Source organism: Zingiber officinale, chromosome 1B (genome assembly GCF_018446385.1).
Source record: "Zingiber officinale cultivar Zhangliang chromosome 1B, Zo_v1.1, whole genome shotgun sequence".
In the NCBI taxonomy this organism is placed as follows: domain Eukaryota; kingdom Viridiplantae; phylum Streptophyta; class Magnoliopsida; order Zingiberales; family Zingiberaceae; genus Zingiber; species Zingiber officinale.
The window spans coordinates 5107550-5124886 of record NC_055986.1 but is presented as its reverse complement, the minus strand read 5'-3'; the positions used below and the strand labels follow the sequence as shown (position 1 = coordinate 5124886).

Below are 17337 nucleotides of genomic sequence, written 5' to 3'. Positions count from 1 at the left end.
ACAAAATGGAAGACACTAAAACTTTAAGAGCTTTTCTAGGTCTGCTAAATTATGCAAGACCCTATCTAAAAGATATAGGAAAAATTAGTGGACCATTATACAATAAGACATCTTTGACAGGACAAAAACATTTTAACCAACAAGATATTGCTTTAGTTCAGCAAATCAAACAACTGGTTAAAACTATCCCTAAGTTAACTTTACCTCTTGACTCAGATTATTTAATTATTGAAATAGATGGTTGCGAGACTGGTTGGGGTGGTATCTTATATCGCAAAAATTCCAAATATGAACCTAAATCATCAGAAGCTTTATGTCGTTATGCTTCTGGAAAATACCATGAAAAAGGACACTTAACATCATTAGATTATGAAATTTTAGCTGTTATTTACTGCTTAGAAGCTTTTAGACTATTTATTTGTAACAAACCAGAAATCCTTATTAGAACAGACTGTGAAGCCATAGTCAAATACGGTCAACAAACTAAAACAGTCAGAAAAGGCCTCAGTACAAAGCGTTGGTTAAAATTTACAGATACCATAATCAATAAAGGACTTAAGATACAATGGGAACATATTAAAGGGGTTAATAATTCTTTAGCAGATACATTATCAAGATTGTTACATTGATATTTTTAATCCTTACAGGATGGATAGACCAAGAAAAGTTCGTAATTTTTCCACCAAAACCATGCGTTTTGGCACTCAAGATTTACAACTTTTCACACAACCAGAATATCATTTTCGCTTTGTTGGCAGAGACAGACTTGATCACATCCAAAATTGTCTTATTGACAATATTTGGCATATCCCTACACTTCCAGGAAGCTCTGGACATAAAATTGCAGTAATAAATGCTCTTTCCAATTACTTTCTTACCACTATCCAGAAACCAGCAGGAAAGAAATTTTCCTGTTACGTGGTCTTTTCAGGACCCCAGGCAGGGGTATACTCTACATGGGAAGAAACCAATTTAGCCATTCAAAACTTAGAACATCCATACTTTAAAGGCTACTATTCACTTGATGAGGCTTTTACAGCAGCTAGAGCCCATCTAGGACCACATTTCTTTGTGAGTACAATTCTGCAAACAACACCAATACAAGCTACTAGCCCTGATACGAATACTTTTACTTATGCTCAAGTTGTGCAACATACTCCGGAGAATAACCTGGCAGAACCTTCAACAGAACATACCAATACTCCTATTAGACCAGATTACCTAACTTTGGCTCAACTTAAAGAACAAAATAAGGCTATAGCTTTACAAAGAGCATCTGAGATACGCCTGGCAGGTTTCCCAAATACTATTCCTGAGGATATTCATACTTATGTTCGCAGTCTGGCTGAAAAATCTACTTTACAAACGTTTATAGAATTATGTGAAGCCCTAAAAGCTTTTCACAAAACACCTCCTGAAGGAATGACTATTGTATATGAAGCTGAGTTCAGCCCAAAACTTAAATGCTAGAAGAAAGGATCACCTTGCATAGAATCAGATAAATATGGATGTCAATGCCAGCTTCTATATGCCTTCAGAAGAGCTAACATGGATTATGAATCTTACATTACTACGGCTTACAAAGGGAGACAAATTACCCCTTTTACTCTTCTTGATTATGGCCTCTTACATAAATTATGGATTCATGACCCAGATTCAGTTAAAGATTTCCCAAAGAAACTTGGTACTGTTATTTCTACTACTTTGGAAGAAGAAGAAACGTTTGTAGTATGCACATTTGATAGTACTCCTCCAGAATGGTTGGATCTCAAGATAGAGCCAGCCCGACATTTAGTAAAAATTGACGTAAATGAAGTTGGCGGTTACCAAGCCGAGTTACATGACTATCCTACAGACCCAGACTGTGATTGGGAAGCTCCTCCCTCCTTTTCAGACCAACTCAAACACTGGAGAGCTTCAGTCCAAGGGACGCATTGGGGCTGGGACAGACTTGAAGATCCTGATACCTATCTCCTGGTTGGCGAATCATTTACTGAAAAAATTTATTGGCCAAAAGATATGTGTACCAGATTTTTCCCTTTTCACTTTACTACACAGCATACTACCCTGTTTCAACATTATCAGAAGAAGACAGAGAGAATGAGTAACAAGAGGTTAGCAAGTTCTGCCCTTTTAGCTAGAGCCTATCGAGCTGCCTTAGCCAGACACAGAGCACCAAATCAAGCTTCCAGCTCACAAGCACCATCTTTAGACTCAACCGGAGAAGACAACATTGATAATATGATGGACAGCTAAGAATGACAACCACCTTACTCAACAGCGCCTCCACTACTCAACGGCTATATGATGGACAGCCAAGAATGACAACCACCGTACTCAACAGTATCACCACTACTCAACAGTACCACCACTCACCAATGTCTCCACTAAAACCAATACTACTTTCCACCTGTCTCTTTTAAAAATGTCTTTCTTTCATCCTAAACAACACCTTCCTTCCACCTGTCTTACTTTCCAAGATGCTTTCCTTCCCTCCTAAGCAAATGTTTTCCTTCCTCCCGAAGACATCCCTCTACTCGTGCCTATAAAAGGCCATCTTCCTCTGCCTCCCAGGGCATTCCCAGAAGCACAACCCTCTCTCACTCTTTACCTCCTCAAGCTCTTGCAACTCCCTTTCTAGCTCTCTTTCAAAATCCTTCTTTTCTCCCTGTAAGTATGTAAAATATGTTAATTTTCAGTATGTTATATCTCAGTATGTAATGTCCGTTAAAAATTTCGGTCTCAGTATGTAAAAACTATGTAATTATTAGTTTGCTGAGTGTAATCCCCTGTAAAATTTTTCCATTATATAAATCTATGCTTGTTTTATAATGAGACTCCAAGTTTAAAAACATTCTGTCTCTCTCTTCTTGGTTTTTTTTCCTCAGCCCTTGTCTTAGTAACCGACCGGTGAACAGTAACTGTATCAGGAATAACCAAAATCATATAAGACCTGTGCGGGCTAAGTAAGAAGGGTAGCAACCCAAAATCTTACGCATAAGCCGGGGCACTGATTGAAAGGTGAGGTCCTGAACAGGTGAGGCTCCCTGGAAAACAAACAAGAAAAGAAAGCAGTTTAGCAGTTTAGTAAAAAAAAAAAAACCCAAAATCTATGCTTGTTTTATAATGAGACTCCAAGTTTAAAAACATCCTGTCTCTCTCTTCTTGGTTTTTTTTCCTCAGTCATTTTTTTTTTTTGGGTTTAGGAGAGAGACAGAATGTTTTTATCATCCATTTTTCGTTGAAATATTTGAGGAGCTGTTTTAAGACCAAAAGGCATAACAAGCCACTCAAAGTGGCCTTCAGGACAGGAAAAAGCTGTCCATTCTATTGAGTCTGGGTGCATCCGTACCTGCCAGAATCCTGATTTCAAATCGAACTTTGAGTACCATTTAGAATGTTGAATTTTATTCAGAAGTTGGTCTTTATCTGGTATTTTATAGCCATCTTCTTGGCAGTTATCATTTTGTAATTAAATACCATTCGGGATTGTCCTCGTTTTTGTTCAGCTCCTTTATTTACTATAAAAGCTGGGCTTCTATGTCTAGAGGTAGATCTTTGAATGGCTCCTAAGTGTAGTAATTGTTGAATATGTGTTTTGCATTCCTCAGTTTCCCAGTTTGTGTATCTTAAGTCTTGGGCCTTAATAGTTAGATCAGGGTTAATGATTGCTAATTTACAATAAATTTTATCTCTTTCCCAGTATTTGGTTGGGTTGTCGCCAATAATCTCTAGTTTTTCTAGTCGAGATATAAGAGAGTCTATATCTGGCTGATGGGTGTTAATAGTTTGAAGTAATTGTTTAGGGAAAAGTAGATCATTAGGAATATCCCATGAGGAAAGATCATTTAGAGGGCTTGTCCAGCCAAGTAAGTCTAGTTTTCCTGATATTCAGAAAAGGCAAGGTCACAGGATGACATTTGTTTACATGTCCCTTTTATAGTACACTGGCAAGTATTGTCCTTAGACTGGGTTCGGGTTTCTGTTGAAGCTGTTAAAGGCTTAACTACTGAGGGGTAGTCTGACACAATAGGTGCAACTATTGGATTAGAGAAAAATATAGCATAATCTTTTGTAAGTAAAAAGGCCCTGTCTGGTGATATAAGAAAATTTAGTCATAGGATAAGGTGAATATTCTGATGTAGTAATGGTTTAATCCATAATTTGGAGAGAGTTTGGGGAGTACTATAGGTGCCACAGTTATTATAAAATTTTATATGTATGTTTGTGACAAATTGGGTACTAGTAAGTTGCTGGCCATCAAATTGTGTACTAATTAAAGGTTGTGATGAAGTTTTAATTAAATTTTTAGGTAAAATAGACAAAAGTGTAGCCTCATCTATAGTTGAATTAGTGGCTCCACTATCTAAGAAAGCTTGTAATGTAAATTCATGGCCATGTATATTTACTAAGCATTTTACCCTAACATCAAGGGTTTTATTTGTATTACAAATACTAGGGGTTTTTATAAAAACCATATCAGTGTTTGGTGACTCTGTTATTTGTAAACTTTTATCCTTGTTAGATGGTAACGACTCCTGTGATATTAGTTCTTCTATTTGGTTTGTTATTATATCCACATGAGTTTCTAGTTGGTTTATTCTGGTTTCTAATGTTGATACTCTTGTTTCTAAAAGGATATTTCTAGTACTACTTTTAGTGGGCTGTGTTATTGGTATTAGAACATTAAAATAACTCTGAAGACATAAATTACAGGCCTGTTTCTTGCAGGTTATACAGGTACCTCTTTTATCAATAGCTGGATAATAACTACACAAATAGCAGGGTATATTATCAGTTCCAGTTTTTAATTTCCAATCATGTGTACAATTGAAATCACCTAAGTTTGTATTTAGTTGTGTAAGCATTAAGTTGGTATCCATGATAGGAGAGTCATTCCATAATTCTGGTTCTAGGTTTATTGAATTGTTATCAAAGTCTGTGTAGTATGGGTGTTGTAGAAAGGAGTTTACTAAGCTATAGTCGGAAGAGGGGGGAATTTCTTCCATATCATCTACAGAAATAATAGAATAGATAGAAGATGTGTCTGATACATCTGATTGAATTTCTACTAAATCTAAATTTGTACAGGTAACTAATTTAGCTTCTCTAGTGTATAAGTTTTTCTTATTTGGGCAGGCAGATGACAAATGTCCTGGTCATTACAAGCAAAACAAGTAATAGTATTAGCATATGTTTTCTTTGGTTTATATTTTCTGACATGTTTTTCTTTATTCAAATATGGTTTCTTTTCTCTGCTTTTCCTAACATAATATGTTTTTCTTGGCCTGATATTTTTAGTTTTAGCAGGTTGTGTAGTTGTTTTAGTATTTCGATAATGTTTTTGTTTTTGTTTAGGTGCCATTGAACCATACTGTTATGGGGTATATATTTGACTACAAAACCCATATTGTTAGTTTTTAAGTTATTTTTAATATGGATGTAAGTATATTTTTCTTTTAATACAGAAATTATATGTTATATATATATATATATATATATATACATTTTAAAAATTTGAAAAGATCATTATTATATAATATATTTAATAATTATTTTTTAATATAATATATTTAATAATTATTTTTGTCACTTAATAAATTGATCTTCTCTAATTTAAAATCCTAAATCTGTCCTGCGTCTCATGACTATGAGACTGACAATATGAGACGTCCGAGGTCAAACGTATAGTCTGTTTAGAAAAAAAAAAATGGAATGATAAGTGATTATATCACCTAACTCGTGCCAGTGATCTAGGATTCATCTCTTGGCCCATTTAATCCCATTTTGGAGCGTCCTTTCAGGACCTTCATCATTTGCATCAACCATCTCCAATCTCGTGTTGCCCATTCATGTTATTTGGCCATATGGTCGGATTTTTTTTTTTCTTTCTTCGTTGACATTTCACCTCGGATTTTCTGCTTTTGACTACTTTGTAAACTGCATCTCGATTCTTTTCTGTTGCTTTTACAGAAATTTCTAATCCGTAATAGTATTTAATTAGTCGAATTTGGAGTGTCGATGCGTCGAATATGAAATTTTTCGTCTAATTTCTTCGTGTTAATGACACCACGGAGCGCTTTCAGGCGCCCTGCGGCGCCAGCCACTGGCGTTCGCCGGACGAAGGTCGTGCGCGTCCATTGCATCGACGCCGACGCCACCGACTCGTCCTCCAGCGACGAGGAAGGCAGAGGCGCCCGACCCCTGGCTAAGCGGCACGTCCAGGAAATTCGCGTCGAGGTCGGCCGGCGGAGAGCGGCCACGCTCACCGGGGTCGGTTCCGAGTCGTTCGGCGGCAGCCCTAGGGGCGGCGGGCAGCGGAGATCCGCGATCCAGCGCAGGGGAAGTGGCTCTGGCTGGGGACTTTCGACACGGCGGAGGAGGCGGCCGCGGTCTACGACGCCGCCGCGATCCGCATGAAGGGCGCCGGGGCAGTGACCAACTTCCCCACGTCTGACAAGGCGGCGGCAGGTAACGATTGCAAACACGAGTCGGCCACTGGGGACGGCAACAGATACGGATATGACTGTAATTCATTCGTTTCCCTGGACTCCGTCCACGGAGACGAAGTAGGGCAGGGCAGACTCCGTTTGATTTCTTCGGCGACGCCGACGTCTTCGGGCTCAGCATCGAGCGTTTGCACTACACGACTGAGTTATACTCGCCGAGTCTGCTGCGCAGGGAGGGGGACATCACCGAGTTGGCCGGGTCTGAGGCGGACGATTTCCTGGTGGAACTCGGAGCTGTCAGCTTCTAGGATGAAATGTCGATATCCTGTCGCCGGCGCAGCAAAAATTTTACAGATTCATTAAGAATTAATAAAAAGGATGTTTACGTAAAAGAACAGGTGCTTAAGAAAGGTCCACGTATAAATATAGTGATAGTAATATTTTTGGGTTTGCGAAATTCCCCCTTGTTTTTTTGTTTTTTCTTCGTTGACTTTTCATTCGTGATTTTTTTACTTTGACTATTTTCGCTCCGTAATTCTTGTTCTTCTACGTCCAATTCCACAAATAATAAAAATATATATTATCCTGGACACTCAAGTAAATCTTTGTTCGATTGAAAAAACAATATCTTAAAAAAAGAAAGAAAATATCAATGTGATGCAGTAGATGACCAAAGATTGATCGCCAAATCTTCCTCAACAGGTATCCATCTGGTGCAGGCATCAACAGCTTGATCGACACAAATACTCAAGGTATGGCAGTTTCCTTCAGCCCCATATTTAGTGTAGCTCAATGTGGAGATCAATTATCAGGTAAAATTAAGTTGGATTATATATGACCCATAGATGATCGAATATAACCCCAATGAGATTGGGGTCCGATCGGATCGAATTGAATGTTAACATCTATTCTCGCTTAATCTCAAGTCTAGACATTATCTCTCAGTCTCGACTCTCAATCCGGACATCTATCTTGGCTTAACTTTAGCTCCAGGCAATATATCTCAATCTTAATTTTCAATTCCGACATCTACCATGACTTAGTCCTAGGTTTTGGTATCATCTCTCAATTTCAGCTCTGGACATCGATATCATCTCTATCTTGACCTCAATCATTGACACCCTCTCTCAACATTGGATCTTGACATTTTCTCAGTCTCAGTCTCGAATCTAGACTTTATATATTTCACTTTTTTTACCCTCAAGACAGGTCTACACCTTACACAGGCTCATTGATAATGACTGTGAATATTCCAGCATGCATGATATCCTAAGAATGGGAGAGCAGTTACAAGGTTGGTCTCTTAAATGCCATATTGGCACATGGCGCTAGATGAATGAGGAGACAACCAACGACTGTCGGATTTGGTCCTCTCATCGGCTCCTACAATGATGATATATCGGTCAACGTGAAGATGCTCTCCTGACAACTATATGTAAGTACCCTGAGTTAGTTTTGATGTGGTCAACCAAGTCAAGTTAGATCCTATATGATTTTGATATCTTGCGTCTTAGTGTGCAGAAAATTAAGAACACGAGAAATCGAGCGGAAGACGTAGCGGACGAGAAGGATGGCACAGGAAGCTAGTCGACGGACTCGGTGCATCAAAGGGCGAGATATTGTGGAAGAGCACACCAGTGAACGAGAAGGACGTGCACGGCGTTTGAGGGATGAGAAGCCAGGGAGAAAGCTTGTTCGAGGAGAAGGTCAAAGTTGGGTTTGGGTGAGCTCAACTCCAGACAGCGGAAGTATCACCCAAAGAAGAGCGAAAAAGAATTAACCAACTTTGAAGGTTAACTAGTTGAGCCAGTTGGAGCCTAGTGGAAGGCGCCCTCAAGGTGATGAAAGGCGCCCTCGCGTCTTTTCATAGAAGACGACCTCAATCTGGTCGGAGGCACCTTCAGTAACCGTTAATCTCCCATTGGAAAGGATAAAACTGTCACACCCCGGGGGAGTCTCTGTCAAGAAAATTTTAGCAGCATCTCCCCTGTACCGGTGACAAACTGAAACATTACTACAAAGTCCTCATGGCTGCACAAACCTCGGCCAACACGGCCGGAACAATAACAATAAAAAAAACTAATAATCCACGCAGTTTATATTAACTCAGCCTCTAGTAGACACAACCACACAGTTTATTTAAATAAAACCTACTCCACTAATATGACGGAAAACTTAAACCCACAACAAAATCCAATGCAGCGGAAAACAAAGGCAGTAGACCAAATCTCGATATAAAAATTCTTGAGTACAACCACATATCATAAGTATGTAGGAACATAACAAGGAAACCAAAAGTCCAAAGATAGAAAATCTTCGCGATCAGGGTGGGGACTAGCGACTGGAACCTCCTGACAGCTTCAACCTGAAATAGAAAATATATTAACGGGGTGAGTCCAACACTCAGTGGATACCAAGCTGACATGCATAGTAAGCAATAGTAACAATTATGCGTACAGTCTCCTGGAATAATAATAGAAAATGCAAAATTGAAAGAAATGGAAGAAGTTGTATTCACCAGGACCTCCTATCAGAATAATAAGGTCGTCAGACCGAAAATGTCATATCTCTTGAATGCATGTCAATCATATGCATCTACCAAATATGCAACAAACAAAGTGCAGCAAACACAAGCAATAAATGCAATCCATGTATATGATGTAAATGACATGGTCACCCCTGACGTCAGTGTTGGTGTGGGAAGCATTCGACGATCGAACCCAAGTTTTGATAATGGCAAAGAGATTCAAATTTAAGATTACTTGTTTTCTAACATGCTTGAATGAGGTTTCAGGAAAGTCCTAACTGCGATTAGGCAGGTGGAAAATTCTAAGGGGTGGTAACCTTAGGTCCTAGGGGACGACAACCCTAGGTGGAGGAAATCCTAATGGGGGGTAACCTTAGGTCCTAGGGGGTGTTAACCCTAGGTGGAGGAAAACCCTAAGCGGGGGCAACCTTAGGTCCTAAGGGGTGGTAACCCTAGGTGGAGGAAAATCCTAAGGGGAGGTAACCTTAGGTCCTAGGGGGTGGTAACCCTAGGTGGAGAAAAACCCTAAGGGGCGGTAACCCTAGGTCCTAGGAGGTGGTAACCCTAGGTAGTAAGTCCAGTCGGTCCGGAGGCATCAGGTAACTCTCCTGAGTAGAGTAGGTGAGGGCGTGTTCCCCGTAGAGGGAACAGTAGGCGTTGGGTCGACCTAGGGTTTCCGGTCGAAAATCTGAAGTCAGACCCGGACAGTCCGATGACTGTCAATTACTTGATTTATCATATTTATATCTGTTCTAACTTTGCCTTGCAGGGTATGTTGTTGTTTTGGGACTAACGTATTTTGCAGGTACGAAATGAACAAGCTAAGCCTCGGATGAACAGTGTCCGAAGCGCCTCCATGGAGCTTGGAGGCACCTCGGGTGCAAAGTGGGAGCTGGCTGCGAAGCAGTGCTGGAGGCGCCTTGGACCAAGGCTTGAAGGCACCTTGAAGAGGCTTGGAGGCGCCTTAAAGCAGATAAGTGTGACCAGTTCTGTGCTGATCCATGCGTGCGACTCGGGCCGCCTGGAGGCGCCTCGGACGTGCTTGGAGGCGCCTTCAGCAGTGTATAAAAGGGATTGTCGAGGCAGCACTCAGACAATCAATCCCCTAGAGCTCTTTCTCCTGTGTGCTGCTAACAAGACGATCCGGCTGAGCTACGGCAAGACCCCGACGACTCGAAGCTTCAAGATAGTGATTTTCATCGTCGGTATAACTTGTATTCCAGTTTTAATATTGTACTTCAAAGTTGTACTCTCATTTACGATATTATAGTTGTTGCCCACCGAAAGCGATCAACGATTGCGGGCCTTGGAGTAGGAGTCACCACATGCTCCGAATCAAGTAAATAATCTGTGTCTTTGTGTGTTGTTCCTTTTATTTCCGCTGCGTTTAACACTCGAGTTTTACGAATCGAACGAAATAGCCACGAGCGTTATTCACCTCCCCCCTTTAGCGCTTCTCGATCCAACAGTCAATCAGTCATCTCACACACAATGGTGAGACCGAGTGGTAGGGCTATGATAATTGTGCACTCTGCCATCACTGCTCCTGATGAGTGACCGAGCGGACATGATGCTTGCTGTCAGAGTACACCTATCCTCCTATCACAAATCATAAGTGGGGGAGCTCAATGCTCTCATCTCCCTGAGACAATCCAGAGGAGGGACCCTTGTTGTTCTACCATGCTGCGTCACGCTACCCATGAGTAGATCAGCAGAGCACTGACAGAGCAAACTGTCACATACCCTGCCTGATATACCACTAACCCATGAGTGGTTGTGTGTGCAAATCCATGTAACTGGTGATGAATTCAACAATAATGAGACTACCAATCACTCAGCATGCAATCATGCAAGATGGTGCATGACACTAAGTATGTAAATCTTGACCATATCTACCTCCATAAAACTGTTGGGGTTGCAAGGTTGTAAACATAGTCCCATATTGGAAACATATGGGAAAGATCATGGGTTTATAAGAGAAAAGATATCTCCATTGGCATGAGGCCTTTTGGGGAGAGCCCAAGAGCAAAGCCATGAGGGCCTAGGCCCAAAGTAGACAATATCATACCATTGTGGAGATATCTAAATTCTTTTCAATCCTACAATTGGTATCAGAGCCCGGACTGCCAGAAGGTTTAACCGCCGACTGTGCACAAGAGCTATGGTCTAATTGAGCCATGTGGGTACAATATTGACCTCGAACAAAGGAAGTGGGGGCTCCTATGTTCGGATCAAGAGGACCAGACACCAGGCAGGAAGTCCTAGTTGCGACTAGGCAAGGAAGTCCTAGTAGGTCGGGTGGACCGAGGGGCAGGAAGACCTGGTGGGTCGATGATCGGACGTGGGAAGCCTATGGTCCTTTGTTTGAAGGGGGGATTGTTGGGGTTGCAAGGTTGCAAACATAGTCCCATATTGGAAACATATGGGAAAGATCATGAGTTTATAAGAGAAAAGATATCTCCATTGGCATGAGACTTTTTGGGGAGAGCCCAAGAGCAAAGCTATGAGGACCTAGGCCCAAAGTGGACAATATCATGCCATTGTGGAGATATCTAAATTCTTTTCGATCCTACAAAAACAAGTACCAAAAATAAATAGCTCAAATGAGAATATCTAGGTACACATATCATATATGGTAAATGTTTAGTCCGGTATATCATAGGGCATGGTATGTTACTACCTCCATAAGTATAGATCATCAAAAGAGTAATGGATACAAAATAGGTAATAAATAAGCATGCTGAAGAAATCAAGCAATGACATACCGATGCAGATATAACATAATTATTACTACTCATTAAATTTTATTATGCATATCAAATGACAATATCTAAAGATAAATCAAGGTACCTGCCTCCAATATAGATCGAGCTAAACAATCGCTATGTCAAAGTGTTCTTCCCGAATCAACGTCTGTAATAAATTGTATAGTTTTAGCTAAGTTTCATTATAACAAAATAGTTAAACAAAATCTTAATCCAATTAGAAACAATGTATCTTGATTAGCTAATCCCTCTTGTTAACATCAATTCCTAACCACTTATCCAAATTCATTTATTAATCGGATCTTAACTCACAAGTTAATTAGGATTAGTTTCCTTAACCCTAATTATTCCATTTAGATTTAAATCTATACCTAAAACAATTCTAGTGGAAATTCAGTCCTAACCTTTCCTAGCTTCAAATTTGTGTGCGCTATAACAAAAGAAATAATTTCTCTATACCTTTCCTCAATTCAAACCTCCACTGTTGGCTCACGTCCGAAAATCACCGCTGCTGGAAATATCGGAAACACCGCAGTTGAGAAAACAAATCCAAAAGCTCACATCAATACCACATCCTATCACTCCTCCGCGGTTTCACAGTCCTTGGAGTTGCTGGTGAAACCAGGTGGAGTCACTAACCTAAGTGTGATCGTCGACAGCAAGCAAAGCTCCAACAGCAACCCAGCGTCAAGGACGATAACCGCGATACAATTCCGGCGAACGAAAACCCTGCGGTGGAGATAAGGTATCCAAGGACTCATCGCTCTGGAGGGTAGCTCAGCCCTTCCTGCATTGTTTCCCTTCTGGCACCGATGACACCTAGGAATCGACAGTTGCTGAGATCAAGAGACAAAAAAGGAAAACAAGAAGAAATAGCACCTTTTACCTCCTTTGTGGCCAAGAGGTGGAAACTGGCGACTACACCTCAAATGTGCCAAGCAAATCAACGCTAGGGCAGTAGGGAAAACAACCAACAGTCGACACTAGGGCAAAAAGGGAAGGTGGATCGGAAGTTAGGGCACACAGCTGGAGCCTAGGGCACGTGGCTGAATGAAGGGTCGACTGCGTCACCGATCTGGTCTCCAGCGAAGGGGAAGGTCATCGTCAGTTGGCGGCAGGCGCGGGCGACCGGCGATCGCCCGTGAGATTGGCAGAGGCTGGAGTCGGGGAGATCGACAAGGGCTCATCTAGGGCTTGACTCTTCCATGTAGAGGGCGACTCCGAGAGAAGGAGACAAGAACTCGGCTAGTGGTGTTTTGGCACAGCGTCGACGTAGGGGAGATCGGGCGAAGAAGTGCCCTCCTTGACTATGGCTTTTGTTTCACGAGGAGGAAGAGGAAGAGATGCGGCATCGCGTGGCGACGCCGTCGGTGGAGAAGACGTAGAGGAGAAGAGAAGAGAGGAAGGGGGAAGGGGGAAGGGCAAGGGTTCGGCGACGAGAGAAGAAAAAGAAAAAGAAAAGTTTTCCTCGTTTAAGTGGGTAGCTTAAATACGTTTTCCCGTGATCCAATAATTGATCCCCTTAAACTCGTCATACGAGCTCCGAAAAATTTTCAGAAAAATTTCTAAAATTTCTAAAAATACCCTTAAGGTTTTATGTAGGCGCCGTATTTTACATTCTCCCCCACTAATAAAAATTTGACCCTCAAATTTTATTATTTACCATCAGCAAGTACTAGCAAAAGCTAAATAGTATAAATGTTGAACGGAAGTTTAACTCATATACCTCAAGTGAAAATATGAGAGTATCATGTTCGGATCATATCCGTGAGTTCCTAGATAGATTCCTCATCAAAATGATATTATCATCCGACTATGTAGAATCCCAACTCCTTGACAATATAAATGCTCGAAAGTTTAATACGATTCTATGTGAAATTACAATATATAAATTATCTTTAAAATAAATAAATTTAAATATAAATTGTGCAACCATATTTTCACGTTACTAGTAAGTAATAAATTTGATATGGTAGATAGTTGGCCTCAGTAGCACATTGAAATAAAAAATCGAGCTGTAAGTCAAAGGTAAGGTGAGACTACACTCGATCAAGTTAGGCCCGAGTCAAGTCAAGTGAGCTCAAAGTTTACCTAACTACATATAGATCTAGTTATCCTAAATTTGACTTAGCGTTGATCCTTCTACTCGGTAGTAAAAGCTTGACCCTTTGACACCCGACTCTGTAGAACTTCAACTCCTTGACGCTCGACTCAATAGAACCCTGACTCCTTGACGTCCGACTCAGCAAAAGCCTGATTTTTTGATGCTTGACTCGGTGGTTTATGACCCACCTATACACGAATGCCTCGAGTATGGACAATATGGCTAGTGAAAGATAGAGAATATGGAATGATGTGACAATCCTCTTCACCAAAACGTTATTGATTAAATTAGGGGCACGAATAGGGAATGATATGGCATTGTGATTTCCTTCTCAACCAGAAAATGACTAGCGACAGAACAAGGGACGACATAGTGTCTCCATCAACTAAAACTGGATTAGGGGGAAAGTGAGGTGTTATTTCTCCCGCTAAGAAGGTTGTATAAAGAAGGGTTTGGTCTTGCAAACAAAGATATGCGCACATAAAATTGCTTTTCTTCACCGGACATCTTCCTCTTCTTTTGCTCTTTAATTACTGAAATTTGACTCGAGTGTCGGAATGACTACATTAAGATTTATTTTGATTTCCATTGTAACCCTCTATTACTATCTTAGAACATCCAAGTCATTCATTTTATTAAATTTAAATAATTATTTTTCACTAAACACTACATTAATTATCATTATCTTTATTTTTTTATTTTTTTTATTTTTTCTTTCTTGTATAATTTTTCATTACCGATCCAATCCTTTAATTTTTTTTCTTTCTAAATTAAATAATATTTTAATATTTAAAAAATAAATTTTAATTTTTAAATTTTAAAAAATATGATTGATGAAATTTAAATTTAAAAAATAGATAAAAATGACTGGTATAAAACTTTTTTATATAAAATATAAAATCTAAAGTATAATTTTATATTTAAAGAAACTCGTTCTTCTAGAATTCTAGACGTCCGTACATACCAAATTTTGTGTTGCGAGAAAGTCAATCAAATTTTTATCCAGCCCGCCAGAAGTAAATGAGTCCTCCAGATCAAAATTAATTAAAATTTCTTCAATTTTTTTTCCTATTTCCTTCAATAGTACGACACTGTAGACACGCCGCTGCAATTTATCAATCCGAAAAAAGAAATAAATGCAATTACATGACTTCAATTAAAGCAACAGTCGTTAAGTAGTATAAGGATACAGGCTTATTTAACGCACACTAATCACCATAACCTTAATCAACATGCATCAAATAATTAACGCAAGCGTAAGTGCAAATTTGTAATCGAGTTCATTCACAGCTTCGTGGGCTTGCAGACGACGGTGGAGTGCGTCATGATCTGGAGGCTGAACTGGCCTGCCTTCTCCGCCATGTCCACCCTGTCCTTTCCCGGCGGCGGCAGCAGCTCGAAGTTGTGGACGAGACAGCCGAGGGAGATGCCGATGATGGGCAGGGCGAGGACGATTCCGGGACAGCTTCGCCGGCCGACTCCGAAGGGCAGGAAACGGAAGTCGTTGCCGTTGGCCTCCACGCCGGCCTCCTCCTGCAGGAACCGCTCCGGCCGGAACTGCTCGGGGTCCTTCCACAGGGCCGGGTTGTTGGCCAGCCACCAGGCGTTGACCAGGATCTTGCTCTCGGCGGGGACGTCGAAGCCGGCGAGCTTGGCGTCGTGCAGGTTCATGTGGGGGACCAGGAGCGGGATGGCCATCCGCAGCCGGAGGGTCTCCTTCACCACCGCGTTGAGGTAAGGGAGGCGGACGAGGTCTGGCTCCGTCAGCTGGGCCGACCCCAGGACGGTGTCGAGCTCTCGCCGGAGCTTGATCTGGATCGCCGGGTGGTTCACCAGCTCCGCGATGCCCCATTCGATCGACCACAGGGTAGTCTCCAACGCTGCAATTTGTTCAGATTCAACGGCGCCGTAAATATATAAACTTCATACGAAAAGAAGAAAACAGAGGAAAAGCAATGACCGGCGACGTTTATGTTCTCGACGATGTAAAGGACGTTGTCGTAGTTGATCTCGCCTCTCCTCTCCGCGTCCAATATGTGATCCATTGCGCATTTGAGCTCAAACTTCGATCCCTGCTCCTCCATCATCTTCCTGTTTACGGAAATGTTTAGTCCCCCAAAAAATACCCCCGCTAGAAATTCGGAAAAACAGAGCGATCGAAGCAAGCAAGCCACGCACTTCCTCTCGGCGACGAACTGCTCATGGAAGAGTCGCAACCGGCGTTCCTTCACCTCCCTGCACCTGTTGAGGTATCCCCTCAAGAAGGGCCTCAGCACTGGGATGAAGTCGCCGTAGTTAAACTCGAAGCTCTGAGACAGACGGCTCCGCTCGAAGTTGATCGCCTTCAGCTTGTTGAACAGGGGATCCTCCTCGCTCTCGAACCGCCTGTCGAACATGATCCGGAACATGTTGTTGTACATCATTAGCTGGAGGCGTCGCCGGATCACCACCCCCTCGGTGGCCGCCTTCGGGTTTCTCCTCAGCTCCTCCACCAACAGCCGTATCTCCTCCTCCCACCCCTCTCTGTTCTGCTGCACCACCTGCTCAACAGAGACCCGTCAAAGTTCGAATTTTTATGCATGAAATCGGTAAAAGGAAGGGTTTTGAATCGATTCATACCTTGTTGGTGAAGAAGGGGACGGTCATGATGCGTCGCATCTTGCGCCAGTGGTCGCCGTAGACAGTGAAGACCATGTCCTGTCCCTTTCCGGTGAAGATATCGAGGACGACGTTGCGGGTGCGGGAGCCGAACTCGACGCCCTGCGCATGGAGGACCTCGCGGGCGAGCTCGGGGGAGGAGACGACCACCAGATTGCGGACGCCCATGAGCAGGTGGAAGATGTCGCCGAAGCGTTTGGCCATGCCGGTGAGCATGCGATGGTTGAGGTCGTCGCCGACCTGGAGCCAATTCCCGAAGATTGGCACCGGGCGCGGCCCCGGCGGCAGCTTGAACCGCTTGCCGCACAGCTTGGACACCACGATCGCCAGCGTCACGGCCGCGAACAGCCCCAGAAGGGCCTTCTCCGCGAAGACCAAATCCATGGTGGTACTGCAGGGACGGAGAGTACTGCGCCGACTCGGTGTTTGACATCGGAACCGAAAGAGAAAATTATATAGACGGAAGCTCGACGGCGATCCCCGGTTACTTGACGGTGACGGAGTTGACCGATCTCTCGCTTAAATTTCAGACATTTCCGTTGACTTGGCGCCATGTAGTTGGCGCCTATTGTTCGATTACATTATACAAACACGAATTATTGAGTATAATATAAGAAAAAATTATTAAACTTTGGAGGTGTTTGAAAAATTACCTTATTTTTTAATTAATTAACGTGGGAAACAATTATATATTCGCAAGTTGCATAGTCTTGATCTCGTGCGTTGAAGAAACCAATATCATTCTTTAGAAGAAAAATAATGGAAAATAATGTGGTAGGTCATTCAAATGGGTTCATGGTGAGGCACTTGTGCATTTCATAGTTTGCAATTTTT

General features: G+C 41.9%; 1 protein-coding gene across 1 annotated transcript; it reads right to left on the bottom strand.

The window, feature by feature from the left end:
- Positions 1-14996: 14996 nt before the first annotated feature.
- On the bottom strand, positions 14997-16923 carry LOC122047857 (trans-cinnamate 4-monooxygenase-like). Its single transcript, XM_042609370.1, has 4 exons — positions 16465-16923; positions 16024-16385; positions 15806-15936; positions 14997-15725 (listed from the first exon to the last, which is right to left on the bottom strand). Exons 1-4 carry the CDS (start codon positions 16885-16887, stop codon positions 15130-15132), a joined length of 1512 nt encoding a protein of 503 aa, XP_042465304.1. The 5' UTR covers positions 16888-16923; the 3' UTR covers positions 14997-15129.
- Positions 16924-17337: the final 414 nt, after the last annotated feature.